Source organism: Dendrobium catenatum, unplaced genomic scaffold (assembly GCF_001605985.2).
Source record: "Dendrobium catenatum unplaced genomic scaffold, ASM160598v2 original_scaffold_193250, whole genome shotgun sequence".
Taxonomy (NCBI): domain Eukaryota; kingdom Viridiplantae; phylum Streptophyta; class Magnoliopsida; order Asparagales; family Orchidaceae; genus Dendrobium; species Dendrobium catenatum.
Window position 1 is genome coordinate 1 of NW_021511668.1, and position 21,955 is coordinate 21,955.

General features: G+C 36.1%; 1 protein-coding gene across 5 annotated transcripts in view; it reads left to right on the forward strand.

Annotated features, from left to right (window-relative positions):
• Positions 1-131: 131 nt before the first annotated feature.
• The window catches only part of LOC110113706 (tRNA (guanine(37)-N1)-methyltransferase 2), a 57,977-nt gene continuing 36,153 nt past the window's right edge, over positions 132-21,955 (forward strand). For 3 of the 5 annotated variants that reach the window (XM_020846384.2, XM_028692402.1, XM_028692405.1), the window contains exons 1-4: positions 132-237; positions 13,092-13,196; positions 17,881-17,943; positions 18,126-18,199. In XM_020846384.2, coding sequence (XP_020702043.2) covers positions 144-237; positions 13,092-13,196; positions 17,881-17,943; positions 18,126-18,199 — 336 coding nt within the window. In that variant the 5' untranslated portion in view covers positions 132-143. Of the gene's footprint in view, positions 238-13,091; positions 13,197-17,880; positions 17,944-18,125; positions 18,200-19,945; positions 20,454-20,546; positions 20,655-21,955 lie in introns of all 5 variants that reach the window. The other 2 variants (XM_028692404.1, XM_028692403.1) reach the window with 2 other exon arrangements.

Consider the following 21,955-nt stretch of genomic DNA (forward strand, 5'->3'; position numbering starts at 1 on the left):
CCTAGTTTGGGAAAGTACATACCTAGAAAACAGAAGGGCAAAACTTGTGTTCTCCTTTTAAATTTTTTTGGTTATTCTTTTATGTAACTATATAATGATTAATATATCTTATCTTGAGTTTACACATTTTTCATTTCAGATATATGCTTGATAGGCCTCGCATCAAACCCATTATTGAAGATTCAACATTTGAGAAAAATCGTTTGGTTTTGCTGTCTGAAATGGTACAAAACCCTGGTATGTTTGATAGATCGCTCATGTCACTTGATTGTTGAGGCTTTTAAGGTGATCTAAATGCTTTGGCTTATATATATATATATATATGAGAAAGGCAAAACTATGTTCTAGAAATTCCATCCATAGGCCTTGCTTGTGAAACATGGTCAATTCTAGATCTTCAGGGTATCATGTTAGAGATGTCATAAGTCTAGATCGTCAAGCACTCTAAAACACTATGCTAAATGTGCCATTGACATCTCATTTTTCAAAAATGTTCCGACACTTCGAAGACATTTTTAGACACTTCGAAGACATATTTTTAGACACTTTTTTGGAACCTCTTTAGCACAACTTTATCATGTGCTTAGCATGTTATATACTAATTAAACCAATTTAATTATGAGTGTCATAATCGATTTAGGAGTCTCATGACATAATAGGAATTATGATTTTACTCTTATTAATTTTTGATATTTGATGTAGGAAGCTATTATAATTGTGAATGAAGTGTTTTTTTTCCTTCTATTTTTAATAAGACAATATGGCCACTTCAACCATCTCCTTCTATTTTCTTTAAGAATTGTCATATATCGTGCTGTCATGATGTGATCATGCATAATATGCTCTTGAAGACAAGACAATAGTACTCTATGCATAATATGCTCATAATAAACAATTAACTTTTACCTATGCATTTGAGAACCCTATTGTCTTGTCTTCAATGCTCAACCTCGTTTATACTCAATTTTGCCACTATTTAAACCACATTAAGGTGTTAAAGCACATAAAATAATATTTGAGCTGTTGAATACTGCTAAAGCAATGTTGAATGCATTGAACGTCGTCAAAGACAATGTCAAATGCATCAAACATCATAGACAACAATGTCAAATGAATAAATTAAGTCATATTTGAATTGCTTATTAAATTCCATAAAACAATCAAATGATATATATGTAAATTGCATTGCTTACCTCCGATTATACCTCTTCTTTGGCGCATGGGATCACACAATTCAACACATCCTCATCTTCTTCATTGTCAAACACCATCACATGGGATTACTCTCTAAATCAAATATTTATATTTTTTAAAACTCATAATTCTTCTCCAATACTAAATTTTTACTTACCTTCACATGTTGATACAATAATATCTCGACAAAAAAACTCTCAGTAGAGCACTATACTACTCAGAATCGAACGGTCGGCCTCTTTGCCGATCGAAAAATGAAAACCCCTCCTTTCAGTGTTCGTCAAATAGCAACAGACGAAAGCCTTCTTTTTAGTCAATAAAAACCGCTAACTCGCTGCACAACCTCTTGCTTCACACTCAAACTCTCTTCGCCTTCGATTTCACTAAAAAGTAAGCTACACTTAAAATGAAATCCTCTCACACACACAACTCCTTCCCTGTGTTTGACTCGACTGAATCAAGCAAGCTCCATTATATTAAGCGAGTCATGTCCATCCCTGCCCGCTCTTGCTCTTGCCTACAACTTCAATTTTGTTGTTTTGCTCCTACTTGATCTGCTTTCCTTGACCTCGCTCGATTGCAGTTCAGTGGATTCAATTGGATTGGTTCGGTTTAGTTGAATATATGGAGTGTAATTTTAGTAATAATAGATCTTGTTGGGGGATTGTGATTTTGGGCAATCAAGTCATTAATAAGAGTGCACATTTTAGATATATTGAGTCTATTGTTCAGAGTGATGGTAAAATAGTTGGAGATATTATTAGTATAATTCAAGTTGGATGGTTGAAGTGGAGGAATGCATCAAGCTTGTTGTGTGTAGAAAAGCCCCCGTCAAATTTATGGGAAAATTCTATAAGATGGTGGTAAGACCTGCAATGCTTTATGGTGTAGAATGTTGGCCATTAATAGAGAAGCATAATATTATGTTAAGTGTTGCAGAGATGAGGATGCTTAGGTGGTTGAGTAGCTTTACTCTTAGAGACATAATACGAAATGAGCATATTCATGAAAAGGTTGGAGTAAGTCCAGTGGAAGATAAGATTAGAGAGAGTCGCCTTAGATGATTTGGTCATATAAAACGGGGGCTTTCCGATGACTCGGTTAGGAAAGTAGATGTATTAGATTTGACTTATGTTAAGAAAGGTAGAGGTAGACCTAAAAAAGGATTTGATTAGAGAATATTAGAAATGACCTTTCTTTATTAGATTTAAATGAGATGTTGTTGGTTCGGTTGAACCAGTCCCCAGTCCAACCGGATATAACAATTCTATCCTTATAAATGGAAGTTGGGAAGCATTCCAGCTTATCATTGATTCATATCTGTGACTCTAAATCCAGTAACTGGGCATCAATTAACGAACGAAAAAGTTAACGATAACCCACAATTATAGGTTGTTCTAAGTTAAATTAAGTGTTATTTGCATGTGGTGTTATATTAATAGTGGTGCTTCTGTTTAATAGTCCTTCATTTGATACCACTTTGTTGTAAAGTTGTTATATGCTTTGAATGCTTGGCACTTGGTATTTTTTGTACTTTTTCCATGCATTTAAGCTATTCCATTATGTTGGGTAGTCAAATTTCAGCAACTTTAATATTTCTCAACAACTTTTTATTAGTTTGATATTGATGCATGACATGATGGGGTGCTATTTTGTATTCTATTTATTATTTTCTTTGTCTATCGCTTTTCCACCATGTGTGTATTTGTATGTAGGAAACTATCCCGTAGTTGCTGACACGTCCACTAACACATTGGGTTTAGTAGGCTCTTTTGGGAGGAGCTATCTTTCTTTGCTCTCCGTTAGATTATATATATACTGTTGTGAAGCTTGTCAGCAATTCATTATCACACCCAGTTGTATCACTTTGGGTAAAGGAGAGGCAATCCAGAGCATGTGATTGGAAAGAGTAAACTCACAAAATATTTCTTTATTTACTGCTTAAGCAGCATCTTACTGGAAATGATCAAGAGGGAATCCCATGCTCTATGTGTGGAAGGAAATTTTAGAACCATTCAAACAAAAAAGCAGATGGGATGTCGCAGAGAAGTTACTAAAGAAATAGTTTAAAAGTCAAAAGGAGTTGTTTAGAAATATGTTTCAACAATGAACAAGAATAATTTGGGTTTGGACTATGAGCATTTCGACCACTAATTATGAAATTATGAAGATTTAGTGGTTAATAAACTTAGGTGCGCATTGTATTATCCATATAAGTAATTTTAATTGATTCTGTGAATTGCTTTTACTTAAGAACGTCCAAAGGAAGCCACAAGGTGTGATAAACCCTTCCCACATGTTGAAGAATTTGTGACGCTGTGCATATTATAAATATTACATTTTGTTGGCATAGCACAATTATTATATGTTTATGCATTGATAAAATTTTACTTTTTGGCATAACTTAGCTATTACATTTTATTGCAGTTTTTCTTTTGTGTTGTTACATTATATTTGTCGGGTAATGCTGGGTGTTTATGCAGCTCCAGAGGAATGTGAACTTCAGGTAAATTGCTTCGTACAGTTGGCTGTTATGAATAAGATGTCCATCTACTTCATTCCCACTAGTCACTAACATTATTTATGGAATGAATGACCAATTGTACCAGCATAACTTATCAACTTCCCACAAAACGCCCCGCTAAATTTCATTTTATTTGCACTCCTTGGATGTTTGCCTTCTTATTAGTAGGATTTTATTTTGTAGGATGATGTAATCTATGAACTAGTGTAATTAGGTTGGAACAAAGGCTTTTAGAATCAGACTAGAGATTAAAAAGGTTGAAGAAAATGTTTAAGGTTTAATGGTTCATCTAGAATTCAATCAAGGGTTCAACTGTGATGATGTAAATATTATTAAAATTAATTCAATTTTTTAGATGAGTTAATATTTATATATGTATGTATGTATGTATGAATGTTTGTATATATATCAGATATGCAGAAAAAAATTCAAAAAATATTGAATACCAAAAGTATCTTTCCATTGCAACTTTTTAGTCAAATCAGTTCAGTAGTTCTCACTTTAATGGTTGAGCGATTTGACTACCAGCTTTTATATGTTAATCTCACTTCCTGAAATTTCAATTATTTAGCCAAGCTAAACCAGTTTAAGAATTGGTTTACTGTTCGACCGGCTCAATCATCTTTGTTCAGTTAAATTTCCACAACCATAGTTGGAACATGGACTTGTTTTATGGTATTTATTTATTGTTCTATACTTTTCATTCATGATTGTTAGAGCAAAAATTAATGTTTTTTTTATCAGGGGGTGAGGCCAGAATTTTTTATTAGCAGGGGCACAAATTGACTTTTAACAGGACACAGTGGAGAAAAAAGATTCATGTAGCTGATCCCACGTAGTGGGATAAAGGCTTGATGTTGTTGTTGTTGTAGGGGCATAAATTGATAATTTTCAAAATACTCTTGATCTTTTTTGTGATTTCTATTTCTTTTTCATTTAATAGTTCATGGGGAAATAATATTTTGATCTTTCAAGAATATAAATATTTATTTTAATAGATTATTATATTATATATTCTATTAGATGTATTACACACAAATTTATGATTATTTTATTTCAGTTTAAATATGTAGGTGTTAGTTCTATTAAAAAAGGAATTTATAGCATACAGATAATTAATCTTTGTATATATATATATATATATATTTGATTTTTAATAATGCAAATTTCAAGTTTTTCTAACATGGCATTTTTTAATAAAGTTATTAATTGCATACTAATGTCATATGCAAAAAGTTTACATTAAAGTTACTCATTTTGATTATTCTTTGAAAATATCTACATAACCAAGACAAGAAACTGTGAAATTAATTTTTGTAGGATTGACTGATAATTTATGTAAAAAAACTGTAACAGTTGAAGCATAATTTCACTCCGTGGCCCAACGGATGAGGCTCTTATATGGAACCACTGTCCTAGGTTTGGTTGCCAATGTGGGCGCATTTTTGGTTTTAGAATATTATGTAATATAAGTGAATTTTAAGTACATTATTCAGTTTTTAATATTTAAAATAAGTTGATTTGGGTTTTCATTGATGGACCAATGTGGTTTTATGCCCTAACTATAGCTCTGCCGGCGTTTTTTATGTTTGTTGGATATTTGTTATATAAATTGCTTCAAATGATGCTTGTTGAAGCAAGGACTAATGTTATTTATTTATTGTTCTCATTTTTTAGACATGATTGTTAGAGCTATATTTCATGGGGCGATATGATTTTTTTTTTTCAACTTTTGTTAAAGATTTTTAATCAACATTAAGCTCTTAACCATGTTTAATTTATCCTAATTGTAAATTAATACATGGTTGTGCATTAATAATATATCATGATGATTTAAGAATATGAGCTTTAATCCAGGAACCAACCAAACAAGGGTTTTAGCTTATCTGAGTTTACAAAGCTTATCTATTTCACCAACCAATGCTCGTCCCCGCTTAAGGGTTAAATCTACCATCAGTTGGTTTATTTTAACTTAATCTCCTACAAAACATGTCCTTGATGTATATTTATGGATAACTTGTTTCCATTACCTGTCCTTTGGCTTGCATTCACTAGATCATCTTTGATTTTACAGGATGATCGTGATAGGAAACACTTGTAGATCTCAAGTATTTTCAATCAATCTTCGGAAAACAGTGAGAAATCTCCACAAAAATCCACACAAAACGACGAAGCAATAGATAATTTGTATTATTTGATGAAAGGGAAACAGAAAATACCATGATACAATTGATCCTCTATTCGTGAGGAGAATGTTTCTCTCCCAAAGCTCTAAATGCTGCTAGAGCCCAAAGAAACTAAGAGATCTCAAATTTTAGCCAAATTCAAGATGCCCTGACTTTAGGAAAACCAACTATTTAATGCATACAATTCAAAAGGAAATCTCGAAGCAGTCCCTTTATTCAAATTTCCCTCCCAAATCCCTAAAAAATCCTTCCAAAACAGCTCCCTAACCCTTACGGCTTGCATTCAACGCATACAGGAGGCAGACATTTCTGCCTTTATTCGTGTAAGCTGGTCCCTTCGGACTGGCTGGACTGGTTTAATAATACTCCCCTCCCAAAAATCCATCTTATCCGTAAGGTGGAAGGACAGCATGCTCCTCCATTCCTTCTTCATCACAAGCGGTAAGAACCTGAAGAGTTGGTCCTTACACTGGAGCCCGGGTGTATATCTCTTGTTACATCTGAAGCAGAGCCCCTTCGCCCTTTTCTCTTGTAATTTGATTTTTGTGAGCTTCTTGAACTTGTCCCAAAGTCTTACTCTTGTAGTCTTCTCCTTTAAAGTCTCCCGAAAAGTACCCGGTGTCTGCTCCTTGGGTGCCAGAAAGGTGGTGGTCTTCCGTCTTCCTATTCAGACCTCCTGAGCTGTTGCCTCCCATCTCTCTCTCTAGGTGCCTCTGATCCTCCACCAATTAAGCTAGCTCCATAGTCTCTCCGCAAGTCACGAGGCCTCATTACTCTAACCGCTGCCCGGATCTCTGGCGTCGGTCCCTTCATGAAATTTCTCTTTGGCACTGTCTCAAGAAGGTTGTCCAATCGGCTAACAAGGTACTCGAATCTCTCCTAGTACTCCATCACTGAACCATCCAGTGTGAAGGTGAAGAACTGCTCATAGGAGTCTTCTCACCTGCCAGTTTGGAAACATTCCATCAAACAATTCTTGAACTCTCTCCAACTTTGTATGGGTCGTTGCATGTCTCTCCACTGATACCAAGACAAAGCCTTCCCTTCCAAACATAGGTTCGCTGCTATTAATATCTCCTCCGTTAACCCATTGATGGTGAAATATCTTTCTACCTTGTAGATCTACCCATGTGCGTCCTCACCCTCAAAGATGGGCATCTTCAGCTTTCTCACCTTCGAGTCACCCCCGTTTCCCCTGAATTCTCCATAGCCTCTCATTCCTCGAAGAGGAGGTACCCCTCTATCGTCACGCTCTTCCCTTCGGCACGCATACCCAAATCCTTCCCCAAAATCCCCTCTTCTTCTTTCAAAATCAGGACCCCTATAATCAAAATCATCCTCTCTCCTTACTGATTCAACACCACTTATTGCGTATAGCCCATGCTCATCTCCACCCTAGAGTGATTCTAGAGGAAGCATTCCATCTTCTCCCTCCAGGATCTCCACTTATGGATTTTTCCTTCCCCTAAACGTGTTAGGGTTCCCACCTCTTCCATGGCCGCCGGTAGTTTCCTTTGCTTCCGATGTCGCCAGTTTGGGTTTGACCTCAATTTCTTCAACATGTGTTCCACCATGATGAACTTTTCCACCATCCTTTAATTGACGGATGCGATCTGATTTTGAAAATCAGCAATCTTCTGATAGGAAATACTTGAGTTCTCAAGTAACCCTAAGGTAATACTTGAGTTCTCAAGCAATCCTAATCCCAACCAGTGAAAATCTAACAGCGAAACTGCTGTCCATAGCAGTTTAACAGTAGGAAACACAGAAAAATCTGAGAGAAAAGCAGTAGAACTCGTAGGGAAACGAAACAAACACTTTTATTTCAGTAGAAGATGAAAAGCACTTGCAAGATATAACTTTCCTTCAATTCGAGAGGAAGGAAAAACTCTCCAACGATCTCCGGCAAAGCCAAGAGCCCAAGAACACCAAACCCTAGATCTCAAAATAATTCAAATTCAAGATAATCTAAATCCCTCCAAAACTCCTAATTAAAGACAAATGAATATTTCAAAATACCTAAACAGCCCTTAGTTCAAATAATTTCCCTCCTAATCTTGTATTGAGCCCATGGTGGGCTCCACAAGGCTTCTGCCTAAACCAGGAGTTCCGCCTGGTCTATTCCGTCGCCTGGAATAGACCCGGACCGGTCCCTCCTGGACCGGTCTAGCCGGCCCCTCCTGGGACGGCGTAACATTACCTCCCTCCCAAAGAATCACCTTGTCCTCAAAGTGAAAATCAGGGAACTGTTGTTTCATCCTCCCGTATGGCTCCCACGTAGCCTCGTAGTCAGGAAGGTTATTCTACTGGATCAACACTTCCTTAGTTTTATCTTCTTTCTGACGAACACCTTTTAGCTTTATAGGTTCTAGAATCACCTCTAACTCCTCAGTCAGGGTCGCTGGTAGCTCGGAATTTGTGTACTCCCCAATGGCTTTTCTTAATTGTGACACGTGAAAAAACTGGATGTATAGTTGTTGATGGAGGTAGTTTCAATCTGTATGCTACTGCCCCAATCTTCTCCAGCACTTCATATGGCCCAAAGTACCTTGGAGCCAGCTTTTCATTCCTCCTGTTGGCGACTGTCTTCTGTCTATATGGTCGGAGCTTCAGAAACACCCTCTCCCCTGCTGCAAACTGTATGTCCTTCCGATGCCCATCCGCTTGCTTCTTCATAGTTTGTTGTGCTCTCAGCAGATGCCTCTTTAGCTCTTCAAGTACTCGGTCTCTCTTCTCTAAGTACTCTTCTACTGACAAAACAGGGGTGGTGCTACTCCCAAAATGCACAAAGTGTGGGGGATCCCTTCCGTACAATACCTTGAAAGGGGTCATCTGTGAAGCAGAATGAAACGATGTGTTGTACCAATATTCTGCCCAAAGCCACTTAGCCCATAGCTTGAGAGTTTCTGACACAAAACACCTCAGGTACGTCTCCAAGCTCCTGTTGACTACTTTTGTCTGGCCATCCGTCTACGGGTGGTAAGCTGTGCTCCTTTTTAGAACTGTCCCTTGTAATCTGAACAACTCTTTCCAGAAATGGCTGAGAAACACCTTATCCCTATCTGATACGGTCGCCTCTGGTACTCAGTGAAGTCTGATCACTTCCTTGATGAATGCTGCAGCTACTGCGGTGTAGGGGTGTCTGAGTGGAATGAAGTGTGCGTATTTAAAAATAAAAAAATCTTTCCTCCAAATCGGTTTTCAATTGACTGACTTTGCCTTCCAAGACGTCCACCTTCTTTCCGGCCATCGTTCTTCAAACGGATCCCAAAAAATCTTCTTCCGGAAACGATAAACTTGCTGAAATTTCAGAATTTCAGCCGCCGGTGGTCTCAAATCGATGCTCTGATACCAACAGAACGGGACTAGAGAAAGGGCTGATGCTGGGTCTGATGATCTCTGCTTCTAGCATCTCTCTAATCAACCGTTCAATTTCATCTTTCTGGAACTGAGGGTAGAGGTAAGGACGTACACTGATGGGTGAAACCCCGTCACTCAACACAATAGCATGACCCACAGGTCCCAAGATCGAAACCTGGCTATGATACCAATTTGATAGGAAATACTTGAGTTCACAAGTAATCCTAAGGTAATACTTGAGTTCGCAAGCAATCCTAATCCCAACCAATGAAAATCTAACAGCGAAACTGCTGTCCACAACAGTTTAACAGTAGGAAACACATAAAAATCTAAGAGAAAAGCATTAGAACTCGTAGGGAAACGAAGCAAACACTTTTATTTCAGTAGAAGATGAAAAGCACTTGCAAGATACAACTTTCCTTCAATTCGAGAGGACGGAAAAACTCTCCAACGATCTCCAGCAAAGCCAAGAGCCCAAGAACACCAAACCCTAGATCTCAAAATAATTCAAATTCAAGATAATCTAAATCCCTCAAAAACTCCTAATTAAAGACAAAGGAATATTTCAAAATACTTAAACAGCCCTTAGTTCAAATAATTTTCTTCCTAATCTTGCATTGAGCCCATGGTGGGCTCCACAAGGCTTCCGCCCAAACCAGGAGTTCCGCTTGGTCTATTCCGTCGCCTGGAATAGACCTGGACCGGTCCCTCCTGGACTGGTCTAGCCGGCCCCTCCTGGGCCGGCGTAACATCTTCTCCTTAAAATCTGCTTTGAGTTGCCCAAATTCTCCCTCCGAAGCTTCCACTTTCCTTCCGGTCATTGGTTCCCCTTAGATCGATGTGCTTTGATACCAATTTGATATGAAACACTTGTAGATCTCAAGTATTTCCTATCATTCTTTGAAAAATAACGAGAATTCTCCACAAAAATCCACACAAAACCACGAAACACTAGATAATTTGTATTATTTGATGAAAGGGAAATGAAAAATACCAAGATACAATTGATCTTCTATTCGAGAGGAGGATATTTCTCTCCTAAATCTCTAGACTCCGCTATAGCCCAAAGAAACTAAGAGATCTCAAATTTCAGCCAAATTCAAGATGCACTGATCCTAGGAAAACCAACTATTTAATGCATACAATTCAAAAGAAAATCTCTAAGCAGTCCATACATTCAAATTTCCATAATAAATCCCTCAAAAAATCCTTCCAAAATAGCTCCCTAACCCTTGCAGCTTGCATTCAATGCGTACAGGAGGCGGACATTTCTGCCTCTGTTCGCGTAAGCTGGTCCCTTCGGACCGGCTAGATTGCTCTAATGGACTGGTCTAATAATACTCCCCTCTCAAAGATCCACCTGGTTCGCAAAGTGGAAAGACGACACCCTCCATTTCTTCTTCATCACAAATGGTAAGAACCTGAAGAGTTGGTCCTTACACTTGTGCCCCAGCGTATACCTTTTGTTACATTTGAAATAGAGTCCCTTCGCCCTTTCCTCTTGTAATTCTGTTTTTGTAAGCTTCTTGAAGTTGTCCCAAGGTCTTACTCATACAGTCTTCTCCTTCGAAGTCTCCCGAAAAGCATCTGGTGTCGGCTCCTTGGGTGCCAGAAAGGCGGTGGTCTTCCTGTTCGGACCTCTTGAACTGCTGCCTCCCATTTCTCTCTCCAGGTGCCTCTGATCCTCTACCAATTGAGCTAGCTCCATAGCCTCTCCCAAGTCGCGAGGCCTCATTACTCTAACCGCTTCCCGAATCTCTGGTGTTAGTCCCTTCATGAAATTTTTCTCTAGCACTATCACAGGAAGGCGGTCCAGTCGACTAGCGAGGTACTCGAATCTTTCTCGGTACTCCATCACTGAATCATCCTGTGTCAAAGCGAAGAACTGCTCGTAGAAGTCTCCTCCCCTGCCAGTTTGGAAACGTTCCATCAAACAATCCATGAGCTCTCTCCAACTTTGTATGAATCGTTGCATGTCCCTCCACTAGTACCAAGGCAAAGCCTTCGCTTCCAAACATAGGCCCGCTGCATCAATCTCTCCTTCTCTGTCAGCCCATTAATAGTGAAATATTTGTCTACCTTATAGATTCACCCATGGGCATTCTCACTCTTAAAGATGGGCATCTTCAGCTTTCTCACCTTAGGATCACCCCCGTTTTCCCTGAATCCTCCGTAGCCTCCCATTCCTCGAAGAGGAGATACCTCTCAATCGTCACGCTCTTCCCTTCAGCACTCATACCCAAATCTTCCTCAAAATCCCCTCTGCTTCTTTCAAAATCAGGACCCCGACAATCGAAATCATCCCCTCTCCTTACAAATTCAGCACCCTTCTTGCGTAGCCAATGCTCATCTCCTCCCTAGAAAGTGGTTCTAGATGAGGTATTTCGTCTTCTCCCTCCAGGACCTCCACTTCTGTATTTTTCCTTCCCCTAAACATGTTAGGATTCCCACACCTCTTCCATGGCTGCCGGTAGTTTCCTTTGCTTCTGATGTCGCCAGTTTGGGTTTGGATGCAAGCAATTTCTTCAACTTGTCTTCCACCACGATGAACTTTCCCTCAATCCTTTAATTGACGGATGCGATCTGATTTTGAAAATCATCTATCTTCTCAAAATCTGCTTTGAGTTGCCCAAGTTCTTCCTCCAAAACTTTCACTTTCCTTCCGGCCATTAGTTCCCCTTAGATTGACGTGCTTTGATACCTATTTGATAGGAGACACTTGTAGATCTCAAGTATTTCCTATCAATCTTCGGAAAACAACGATAATTCTCCACAAAGATCCACACAAAACCACGAAATAGTAGATAATTTGTATTATTTGATGAAAGGGGAACGAAAAATACCAAGATACAATTGATCCTCTATTCGAGAGGAGGATCTTCTCTCCCAAATCTCTAGACTCTGCTAGAGCCCAAAGATACTAAGAAATTTTGAAATTCAGCCAAATTCAAGATGCACTGACCCTAGGAAAACCAACTATTTAATGCATACAATTTAAAAAGAAATCTCTAAACAGTCCCTACATTCAAATTTCCCTCCCAAATCCCTCAAAAAACCTTCCAAAACAGCTCGCTAATCCTTGCGGTTTGCGTTCGGCGCGTACAAGAAGCAGCCATTTTTGCCTTTGTTCACATAAGCCGGTCCGACCGGTCTAACAGATTGCTTGCTAGTTATCCATGAAAGAAGAATAGAAAAGGAATTGTTAAAAAGGTCTTTTTGGTGATGTTTTTTGATTGGTATGAATGCTTTGATCTTGGATTTTGGCTTGATATTCACTTAAACAGTCATTGTTCAGTTGCTCTACTTAAGTCCTTTTCTAATGTTAGTTAAATTATACTCATATAGAGTATGATTTTTTAGTACCATATCTTAAATTAAACAACACAGTTAAGAAAATCTGAGCATAAGGGTCATCATGTTTTGGTGAAAGAGCTCCTTAGCTTCAATGGGAAGCCTCTCCTTGAATATTGTACCTAATCATCCGCCATATAGTTTTAGGCTGTGTTCTTCTTTGTATTTATTTTTCTTTATTGTGGAACGACATGATTGATGAAGATGACATTGGCGACATCATACTTTCTCTTAATATATCTTTATCTTGTTGTTGCCTGAAGTTTGTCAATAAGAAAGTCAAATACATAGAAGTAGAGGAAATAAATAGGAGTCCTTGAATTGACTCAACTAATTTTTATTTTTTATTAAACATTGCCATTTCTATTCATTTCTCAAATATTCTCGCATTAAAGAAGTGGATTCTTCTTGCTAATTTTTTGTCGTTGTTTTTCTTTCTATTGATACTAACTTCTGTATTCTTCTAAATGAATCAGATTTATCTGAGGTTCCATGTCAAAAGCGGGATGAACTAAGGGCCTTATGTAATTTTAATGTTTTTCCCTATTCTCTAACACTTGGGTATTCATATTGGGGCGCAGGTGAGGCAGCCTTGATTTCTTTTGCTTTTTTGGTAAAACCAAATCCTTATATCTCATTTATTCTCCCCATATTTCCGTGCGGAGTATGAAGGCAATGAATCCTTTTTGAAAGATACATTTACTTCCTTTTGCATTTTGATAATGTATTGTGTACCTGTACCCGTGATTTCTAATTGGATTGTAGTCTGAAGAAAGAGGTTTCAATCCAACAGATGAAATTTGTGTTTACTTTGTTTTCTGTCTTAATAGCAATTTTAAGTTTTAATGGCAGGAGAGGTGCCATTTCATCGATTCTATCTATAAAAAATAATGAAATTTAAAAACTAAGACTTGAACATTATTTTTATATTCTGAAATTTAATTCAACGGCAAAGGTTAAAGAAAAACTCAATTGTCATGTACTTTTTTTTTAGCCTCCTAAGTTTTGATTATTTAATTCAGTAGTGCTAAAGCATAGTCCTAGCATGGCTAGGACACACATGAAAAAAGGTCAGTTATGTAGTCATTGGAGAGGATTACCATAATCAATAATTTTGTACAAATTTTTCTGGCCATATTTATAAATCCTTCTCAACTTCTTCTCCATTCATTCATATCAAGTTTGCATTATCATGTTAACTTTAGATTTCATGAATCTTTTTTGCACAATTCCTAGTAATGCTAGTGTCTCTATTTCCTTCTAATTTTTTTACATTCTTTCTTCTTGCCTTGTATATCTTTTGCTTGGTGTTTTTCATACTCAAATCACCTAATTGCAGTTTATATATTAACTTTAATAGGTGCTACTCTACCTTCTCCCTAGTATAATCATTTTCAGCTCTCTCTTACCTATTTTTACTACACGTTTTTGTTGCTCTCATTCTACCTCGTTGAATTGGTTGTAAACATTTTCTTTGTTGCCTAACCTTTGAATCTATTACAACATATCTATCTTATTTGCATGTTGTAAAATCCTTCTAGTGATTTCAATAAAATTTTCTTCTATTGGACTATAACAGAGGGAAATATCTTTGCTAGCAAGGAATATGGTTTATTCAAAATGATTTGTAAAGAATATGTTTAAGACCTATGCAACATTTAGTAGGAACAAATGGAAAATGAGTGATAAAACAACAACAAGATGTTTGGGGATGGCTAATGATAATCATTAGTATGGATGCTCAACACATGCACAAAAATTCTATGTTATTATACTGAAAATATAACTCATAGCTAGGACATGTTTAATCAAATGAAGAGTTGGAGGGATTGGCATGATCTTAAAGGATGTGTGATTTAATGATGTTAGAGAAAAACTGATGTATGGAATATACGCTTTAGTTTATATATGAATAATGACAACAAAATGACGTAATTGGCAGATTCATCATGTAAGTGAATGTGTGGATTGAAGGTGTCACGACCCGACCCGGCTAGCCCGATAATATCGGGGCAGGAACAGACGGTCGTACGGAAGAGCATATAAAGCATAATACTTTCATTTAAAATTTTAAGATCAGAACATAAATATCATCCCAAAAATACATGAAAGAGCCACTAATAAAACATCAAACTGTTATGTTTCAAACTGATCAATTATCTCACAATTACTAAAAACTTTCAAACCCATCATCATAACATAAACTTTCACAATTACATAAACTTCAAACCCACGAACTACAAAGAAACAAACCCAAAGACTCAAACTGAAAACATAAAAAGGAACCTTTCATCCTGAGGTCCCCTACGACGATACGTATAAGGTCGTCGAGCAGCCATCACTTCTCTCCTGAAAAGTATTTTTAAACGAGGAATGAGCCAACGCTCAGCAGGTAATTCATAGCTCAGTTAATTTCATAAGATGCATAAATAAAACATTTGTAATTGTAATCATTTCATACGATTTTGCAAGTCATAATCTTTAAACTTTTCACTTTTTCTTGCATTTTTCTTTATTTAACATTTCATTCATCTCAGTCTTTCCTTTCACCTTTTTCATATGTAATGAAAATGCAAAAATGATTATGCTAAATGTATCACCCGTCCCGGAAGTACCCTTATTCGTACTGATCAGGTACGCAGTCAAATTTTTAGCCATTTCCTTTACCATTGGTTCATAAGAACCATCATTTATCATGGCTCATATGAGCCTCCTTTACCAATGCTCGAAGAGCTCCTTTACCAATTTGGCACTTCCGGATCAACATACAACTTGAAATTGTTATTGCTTTTAAATCTTTGAATCATGCTCAATTTCCTTTTATATTTATTTCATTTATTCATATACCTTAATTGCTTTTCAAATAATGCATGAAATGAAAGCATGATACTGTAGGGTATTCTTTAAAACATGAATATCAAAATATTTGACAGTAAATAAAATATCTGACAAGAAAATAAATACATGAAATTGCATTCTAAGCATAAAAATTTTAAAACAGTTATAAATTTAACTGGGGTCTGAACACCTACCTCAAATCAAGTACGGCACGTCGTTTCGACCAAATTCTTTCACCTTAAACTTCTAGGATCACTACCTAAGAAATTTACAAAAACGACGTCATATAATTTGAATAACCTAAATCCTAAGTTTCAATCTCTCATTACCCTTTAACTATTTCTTAAAATACTTAATAGATTTTTAATTAAAATAATGTAAATTTTCGGATTTAAATAATTACTAAATTTTCGGAAAGTCATAAGTCACAATTTTATCAATGTCATGTTCTAAAAATATTCCAAACATATAATTAATAATTATTTTTTAAATTTTCGGATTAAATAAATTATGGAAATTAAGAAAATGAAAATTCCGCTAAAAACTTAATATTTTTCTTTAAAAACATTTCCTAAACCCTTAGGAATAATTTTTGTAAAAGCATCTTGAAGGAATTAAATTTTTCGTCAAAACCCAAATTTATAAATCTCCAAAAATTCCTCCAATTTCTTCGTTTTCATTGCTAAAACATTCCTCTAATCCTCCCTTAAAGTTTTCGTAAAGAAATTGCGAAAGAAAATCGAAATTTGGAAAAACCCTAGATTTTTCGATCTCAAATAACTTGAGATTTAGGAAGTTTCGTTCTAAAATAATCATACCTGAGTGTTTCTCTAGTCGTCCCCTTCGATTTGACCTAAAACTTTCGCCTGAAGATCGCCGCCAAAGTGCCCTCGCCGAACCCGCCGTTCGCCCCTTGTCCGCTCGGTTTCGGTCTTTCACGCGAAATGAGCGAATGAGGGAGAGAGAGGGTTCAGTTGGCTATAATAGGAAGAAAAGGGTTTTGCTAAAGACCAATTTGCCCTTACTTAAGTAATTTCGTCATATTAAACGGTTACGGGTAAAAAGGGTATTATGAAACTTCGTTCTATTTTAATTCCTAAAATAGACGAAATTAGGTATAAGTGTTATATATCAAAACGATCAGAATTTTGCGTAGGATTTTCTAAAATTATTTCCGTTGAATTTCGTTAACATTGAAAATCTCACTTAAACCTCGTCGAGGCGCTTTGAAAAGCGTGTGACGCCCTAAAATAGTATTTTCGGGTTTTACATAAGAAAGAATATTAATGATTAGATTAAATAGGGTAATGTATTTTTCTATGGGAGATATGCTAATAACCAGAGATAAAATTGTATAAAATAGAATGATTATGTTATTGTATGGATTGGAAGTTTTTGAAACAAAGAAAATGGAAATACTGAAATGAATTAAATAGAAATAGATCAGTGAGATTGATGAATGATAATACTAAGAATGGTGGGTTGCAAAATGGTTGCATCAGAGAGTTTAGCAATAGCACATTTTGATGATGGGCAAGCAGAAAATATATTGAGATGATTTTGATGCAAAATGGGAGTACACGTGCTTTTACTGATGAGGTGTCAGTGGGGCGAAGATGGGTGGCAGTGGTTTTATTTTTTGTTGAAGTATAAGTATGTACAACGATTGTTGAAGAACAATTCATGAAGGCAAGCCCCTACCTTGCTGTGCATCAGGCTATCAGAATGGTGGGGGATGGCATTTCCTGTGATATATGCAAACACATAGGCAAACAGATAGGTGCAGTTATGTATAAAATACTCCTTTCACTCATGTCATAGACTCATTTTAAGTCTCTAGTTGTAGCAATTATAAAGAATTTTCTTCGATTGCACATTCCATTACCATCTAAGACTATCATCTTTGTTATTTTATACTTTTTATTATTTAAATCTTGATCAATAGATAGGCTTTATTAATTAGCTGAACCAACTGTAGATATAGTGGTTGAAGGAGTCGTTGATGACATGCCAGCTTAGTTATGGTTGTTTTATTACAGAATGTTTGGCTCATGATGAAAACATGTGACATGTGAGCAGGTATCTAGCTTGTTGCAATTAGAAAAAGGATCACTGCTTTGCATTTTTAATTCTGTAGTTTCTCATATGCATGAATGCTCTTATCCTCAAGTATGTAAAGAAAAACTTAATTAGCTTTGTAAATTTGATCTATAATATCTATTTTTCTTTCATTTGATGATAGTAATTTCTTCATATTTAATCCTTTTTGTGCAATCAAGTTTCATGGCTATCTATGTTTACTGTGATTTAAGAGCTGGTTTTGAAGGAAATGAAAAGGTTCAATAGAACTATTCTTGGTTATCGTACAAACTGCTCATCCAATTTATTTATTTTTGCTTATCTTTTTTTTTTTTTTAAATTGTGAAGATCACATCTTGAAGCAAATACTACCATCTGGTGTGGAGGCACCTTCTTCTTTTGAGACAATAGTTAAGTATTTGTGTTTATTGTTTATTTCTGTAATTCTCAATCTCTTTTTTTTTGTTCTATTATGTGTTTGCTGCTTTACTCCAAATTGAATAACTGTTAGATGTTCACTTAGTCGTATGCCTCTTTTTACAAATTTTACCTTATGATAATGTTTTTTGCTAATATAAAATTACCATCTCCAGGTCATATTGCTCATTTGAACATAACTGAAGAGCTGCTTCCATACAAGGATATCATTGCAAGGATCATCTATGATGTATGCTAGTCTACTTTGTTTCTTATTATTTTTTGTTTCTGGCTTCAGAATTTAGTTCATGAAAATTTGCAAGAGTGATTACATTTGAGTTGTTAAGGCTATTGGTCTATTTCACCTTGGCTCGTGCTTCTATAAACAATTTCCTTATGCCCTTAATTATTTTTTTTCCCTAGATTTTACTCAATTCCCTCAATAGTAGCTGTCTTCATGTTGGTCCTTCGTTGCTAAGATTATCAAAACTTATCTTAAAAATGTCGTATAACCTAACACTTGCCAAGAATGAGATAGATGACAATTTCCTTACAAAATGCCAGGAACAAGAAACAATTTCCAAGGAGAGGGAGGTGCTGTGAATGGGGCGCATAATCATCACCCACTGTATGTGCAGGTGTCTAGATGCGTAGTTGTGGTTAGGTATTCTACCCCTATAAAACATAACTTTTGATATAATAACATGAGTTAAGCTTGTGACACCTTAAGTTCAAGCTCAAGATTAGGATGGATGACAACACAAAAGGGAATTTGTTGGAGGTGATCCCTTATAGTAGGAAGAGATGGAGAAGAGAGTCCCATTGATGATTGAAGATCAAATCATCTTAGTTAGCACATATCCTTAATTAGAACCTTCATGTAAGAGAGGGAGCGAGGGAAGGGGAGGGTAGGAGAGAGGGATGAGGGAAAGAAGAGAGAGAATTAGAGAATGGGCGAGAAAGATAAGATAATAGGTAGAGTGGGAGAGAAGATGGGAGGGTGGAGAGAGAGATGAAGGGATAGGGAGAGAGAAGAGATGGAGGTAGGGAGTAATCTCACAACCAATGACTATTTCTATATATTTTCCGACATAATATTTTTCTAAAAGTGCCACAATTTTCTAATTTACTTGAACATTGGTTTTTGTATTAGATATTTACATTGCATTTGTATGTATATTTGTGTAAATTACATCATGTTTGCATATTTTCAAATTTCTAGTATAATTTTGGGTGGTGTCAACTTTTGAATGGTATTGAATTTCTTTGAAAAAGTATTTCTTACTCTTTTTTCAAGAAATACAGATGCTTTCTAGACCCGTTTGTATGTAACCCATTCTTATTGGAATATCCCATCAAAACATATCAAATATACCACTTCCAAATTTACGAACAAAAACTAGATTGTAATACACCTTCAATACTTGTCCGAGATATGGGTGGGATAGAGCTCACAAGCTCTGCATAAGCTTATATCGAAAACCTTGTTTGCTCACTTGTTGCATAGCATGTTACTATCTGTCGATATTTTAATAGCATTTCATTATTTGCTTTATTATATATATCAATGTTTTGACTATCTTAATGTAATTTTTACATTTGATGCATCGTGATAATCATATGGTTGAAGTTGTTAAAATCAAAGCTTATGGCTCTCAGTTTTAGATAGTCTACTTTGGCAAAATTGCCAAACCTCCTTAGAAAAAGTTATTTTGATACCTTTTTGAACATGCAAGCCGTGCCCTAGCCATATCTTTCCCAATTTTTAAAATTTGGGTATTACCTGATCATATTGTTGTTTATTCCTATCGATTATCATACACATTATTGATAGATCTTTTCTTGCATGGACTAGTCTCCCACTATCCAGATAATGGTAGAGCCTCTTGGTTAGGTTTTGTAATATTTTTCAAATTTGTATTTTCCTACCAATTGGACATATTCTATTAGATTATCCAAACACTTATCAGATTCTTGTTTGTTCTTGTATATGCAGAAAAATCAACCAAAAATCAAAACTGTAGTGAACAAGGTTGGAACTATAACAAATGAGTTTCGGGTGCCAAATTTTGAAGTTCTTGCTGGAACAAATAATATGATAACTGAAGTTAAGCAATATGGTGCTACATTTAAACTTGATTACAGTTTGGTTTATTGGAATTCAAGACTTGAACATGAGCACATTCGGTTAGTTTCCCAGTTCCAGCCTGGAGAAGCCATTTGTGACATGTTTGCTGGGGTTGGTCCCTTTGCCATCCCTGCAGCGCAAAAAGGGTGTTTTGTATTTGCTAATGATTTGAACCCTCATAGTATTCATTACTTAAAGGTTAACGCAAAGATTAACAAAGTGGAGGATAATATGATTGCTTATAACATGGATGCTAGAGAATTTATGCGCCATTTGATGACAGTATCAAAATCTGAGCTAGACACAGACACACAATTAACCGACATATTAGTTGCAAAAACTAATGAAATTCCAGTGGTTAAAGGGCCATCAGAAGGTCAGCTAATAACTTTAAGTTGTCGCACTGCTCCTTCCCCCGCCCTATCCTCAGCAGCAGCAGTAATAACATGAGGCCTTCTATTGGTTGCAGATGTCACTGAGCCACTGGAAACTGGAACCACTTATAAAGAAGGCCTTCATTATTCAGCCACAACAGCACATACTGCTGCTAAAAGACGTCCTATATTTAGCAGGGAAGGTAAATATTTTGGAATGCATAAGTTTATGTTATGGAAATCTTGAAAAACAGCTTCACCTTCAAATTCATGATTGAGATGAGCTATAATTACTGTCATAAATAATACCACTGTTTTTTTTTTAAATAAACATATTTACCTTTGATAACTGCTTAAAATGTGAGTACTGGCTGCCTGACAACCAATTACCTGCTCTTGCATAGTCTACTATTAGATGTAGCACTTTCTTGAGCAGGTTAAATCATAGTAAAAATACCTATTTGTTGTAATTTATAAAAATCACGCTCAGTAATTTTCATAGAACTGCATACCAATAATCTCGATTTGCTTATATTTAGAAAGTCTTGTGTTTTGTCTACCTTATTAATTATTTGCTTACCATGACATTTAATATATTTACTTAATGTTTTAAACATCGGATGTGAGCCTTTTTTGTTAAGTTTTTAATGAGACCCAACTTTATCTATTCAAGAGTATGAATTTGAATCTTCATTAGACTAGCATATATCATTTTGTATGTTCTGGATCACTTAATTCTCAACTATTGCAGATCCTGCTCGTGTCCAAGCTTGTCTGTTAGCAATTTTTTTGTCTGGTTTAAAGTTTTCATTGCTAACCCATTGTGGTGTCATCTGTCAATCATTAGCAACATTCTGGGACAAACTGTTATGTTATTTTTTTAAGACAATGAAGAAAATACAAGGCTGCTGAAAATAAAATCCTTAAAAGAGAAGTGAATGAAGACCATATTCATTATGCTAGAAACATGTACAGTAAGCTTTTATTTACTTCTGATCTTTTCACTAAAATTGTTTTCATTGTAAAAAGGGGTTGGCTATTGCTGTGTGTGTGTGTGTTAGGAGAATTCTAATAACGAGCATGACGTCTTAAGCAAGAAACTACTTTGTCTTTAAGGGTCTATTTGGTTGTTTGAAAAAGGAATCCAATATAAAAGGAATGCAGTGTAAAAGGAATGCAATGTAAAAGGAATATTTCAAGTGAAATCTTGTGTTTTTCTCCTCGTTTCCCAATTTTCTGCTGCGTTTTCCCTATTTTTTTGCTGTTTTTCTGTTGTAAACAGCAGATTTCTGCTGGATTTCTGCTGTGGACAGCAGTTTCCATCGGATCAACTTCAGTTTTGGTGAGAAACACTTGGGAACTTAAGTGTTTCCTATCATAATACACCCTCAATACTTGTCCGAGATATGGGTGGGATAGAGCTCACATGCTCTGCATAAGCTTATATTGAAAACCTTGTTTGTCACTTGTTGCATAGCATGTTACTATCTGTCGTTATATTTTT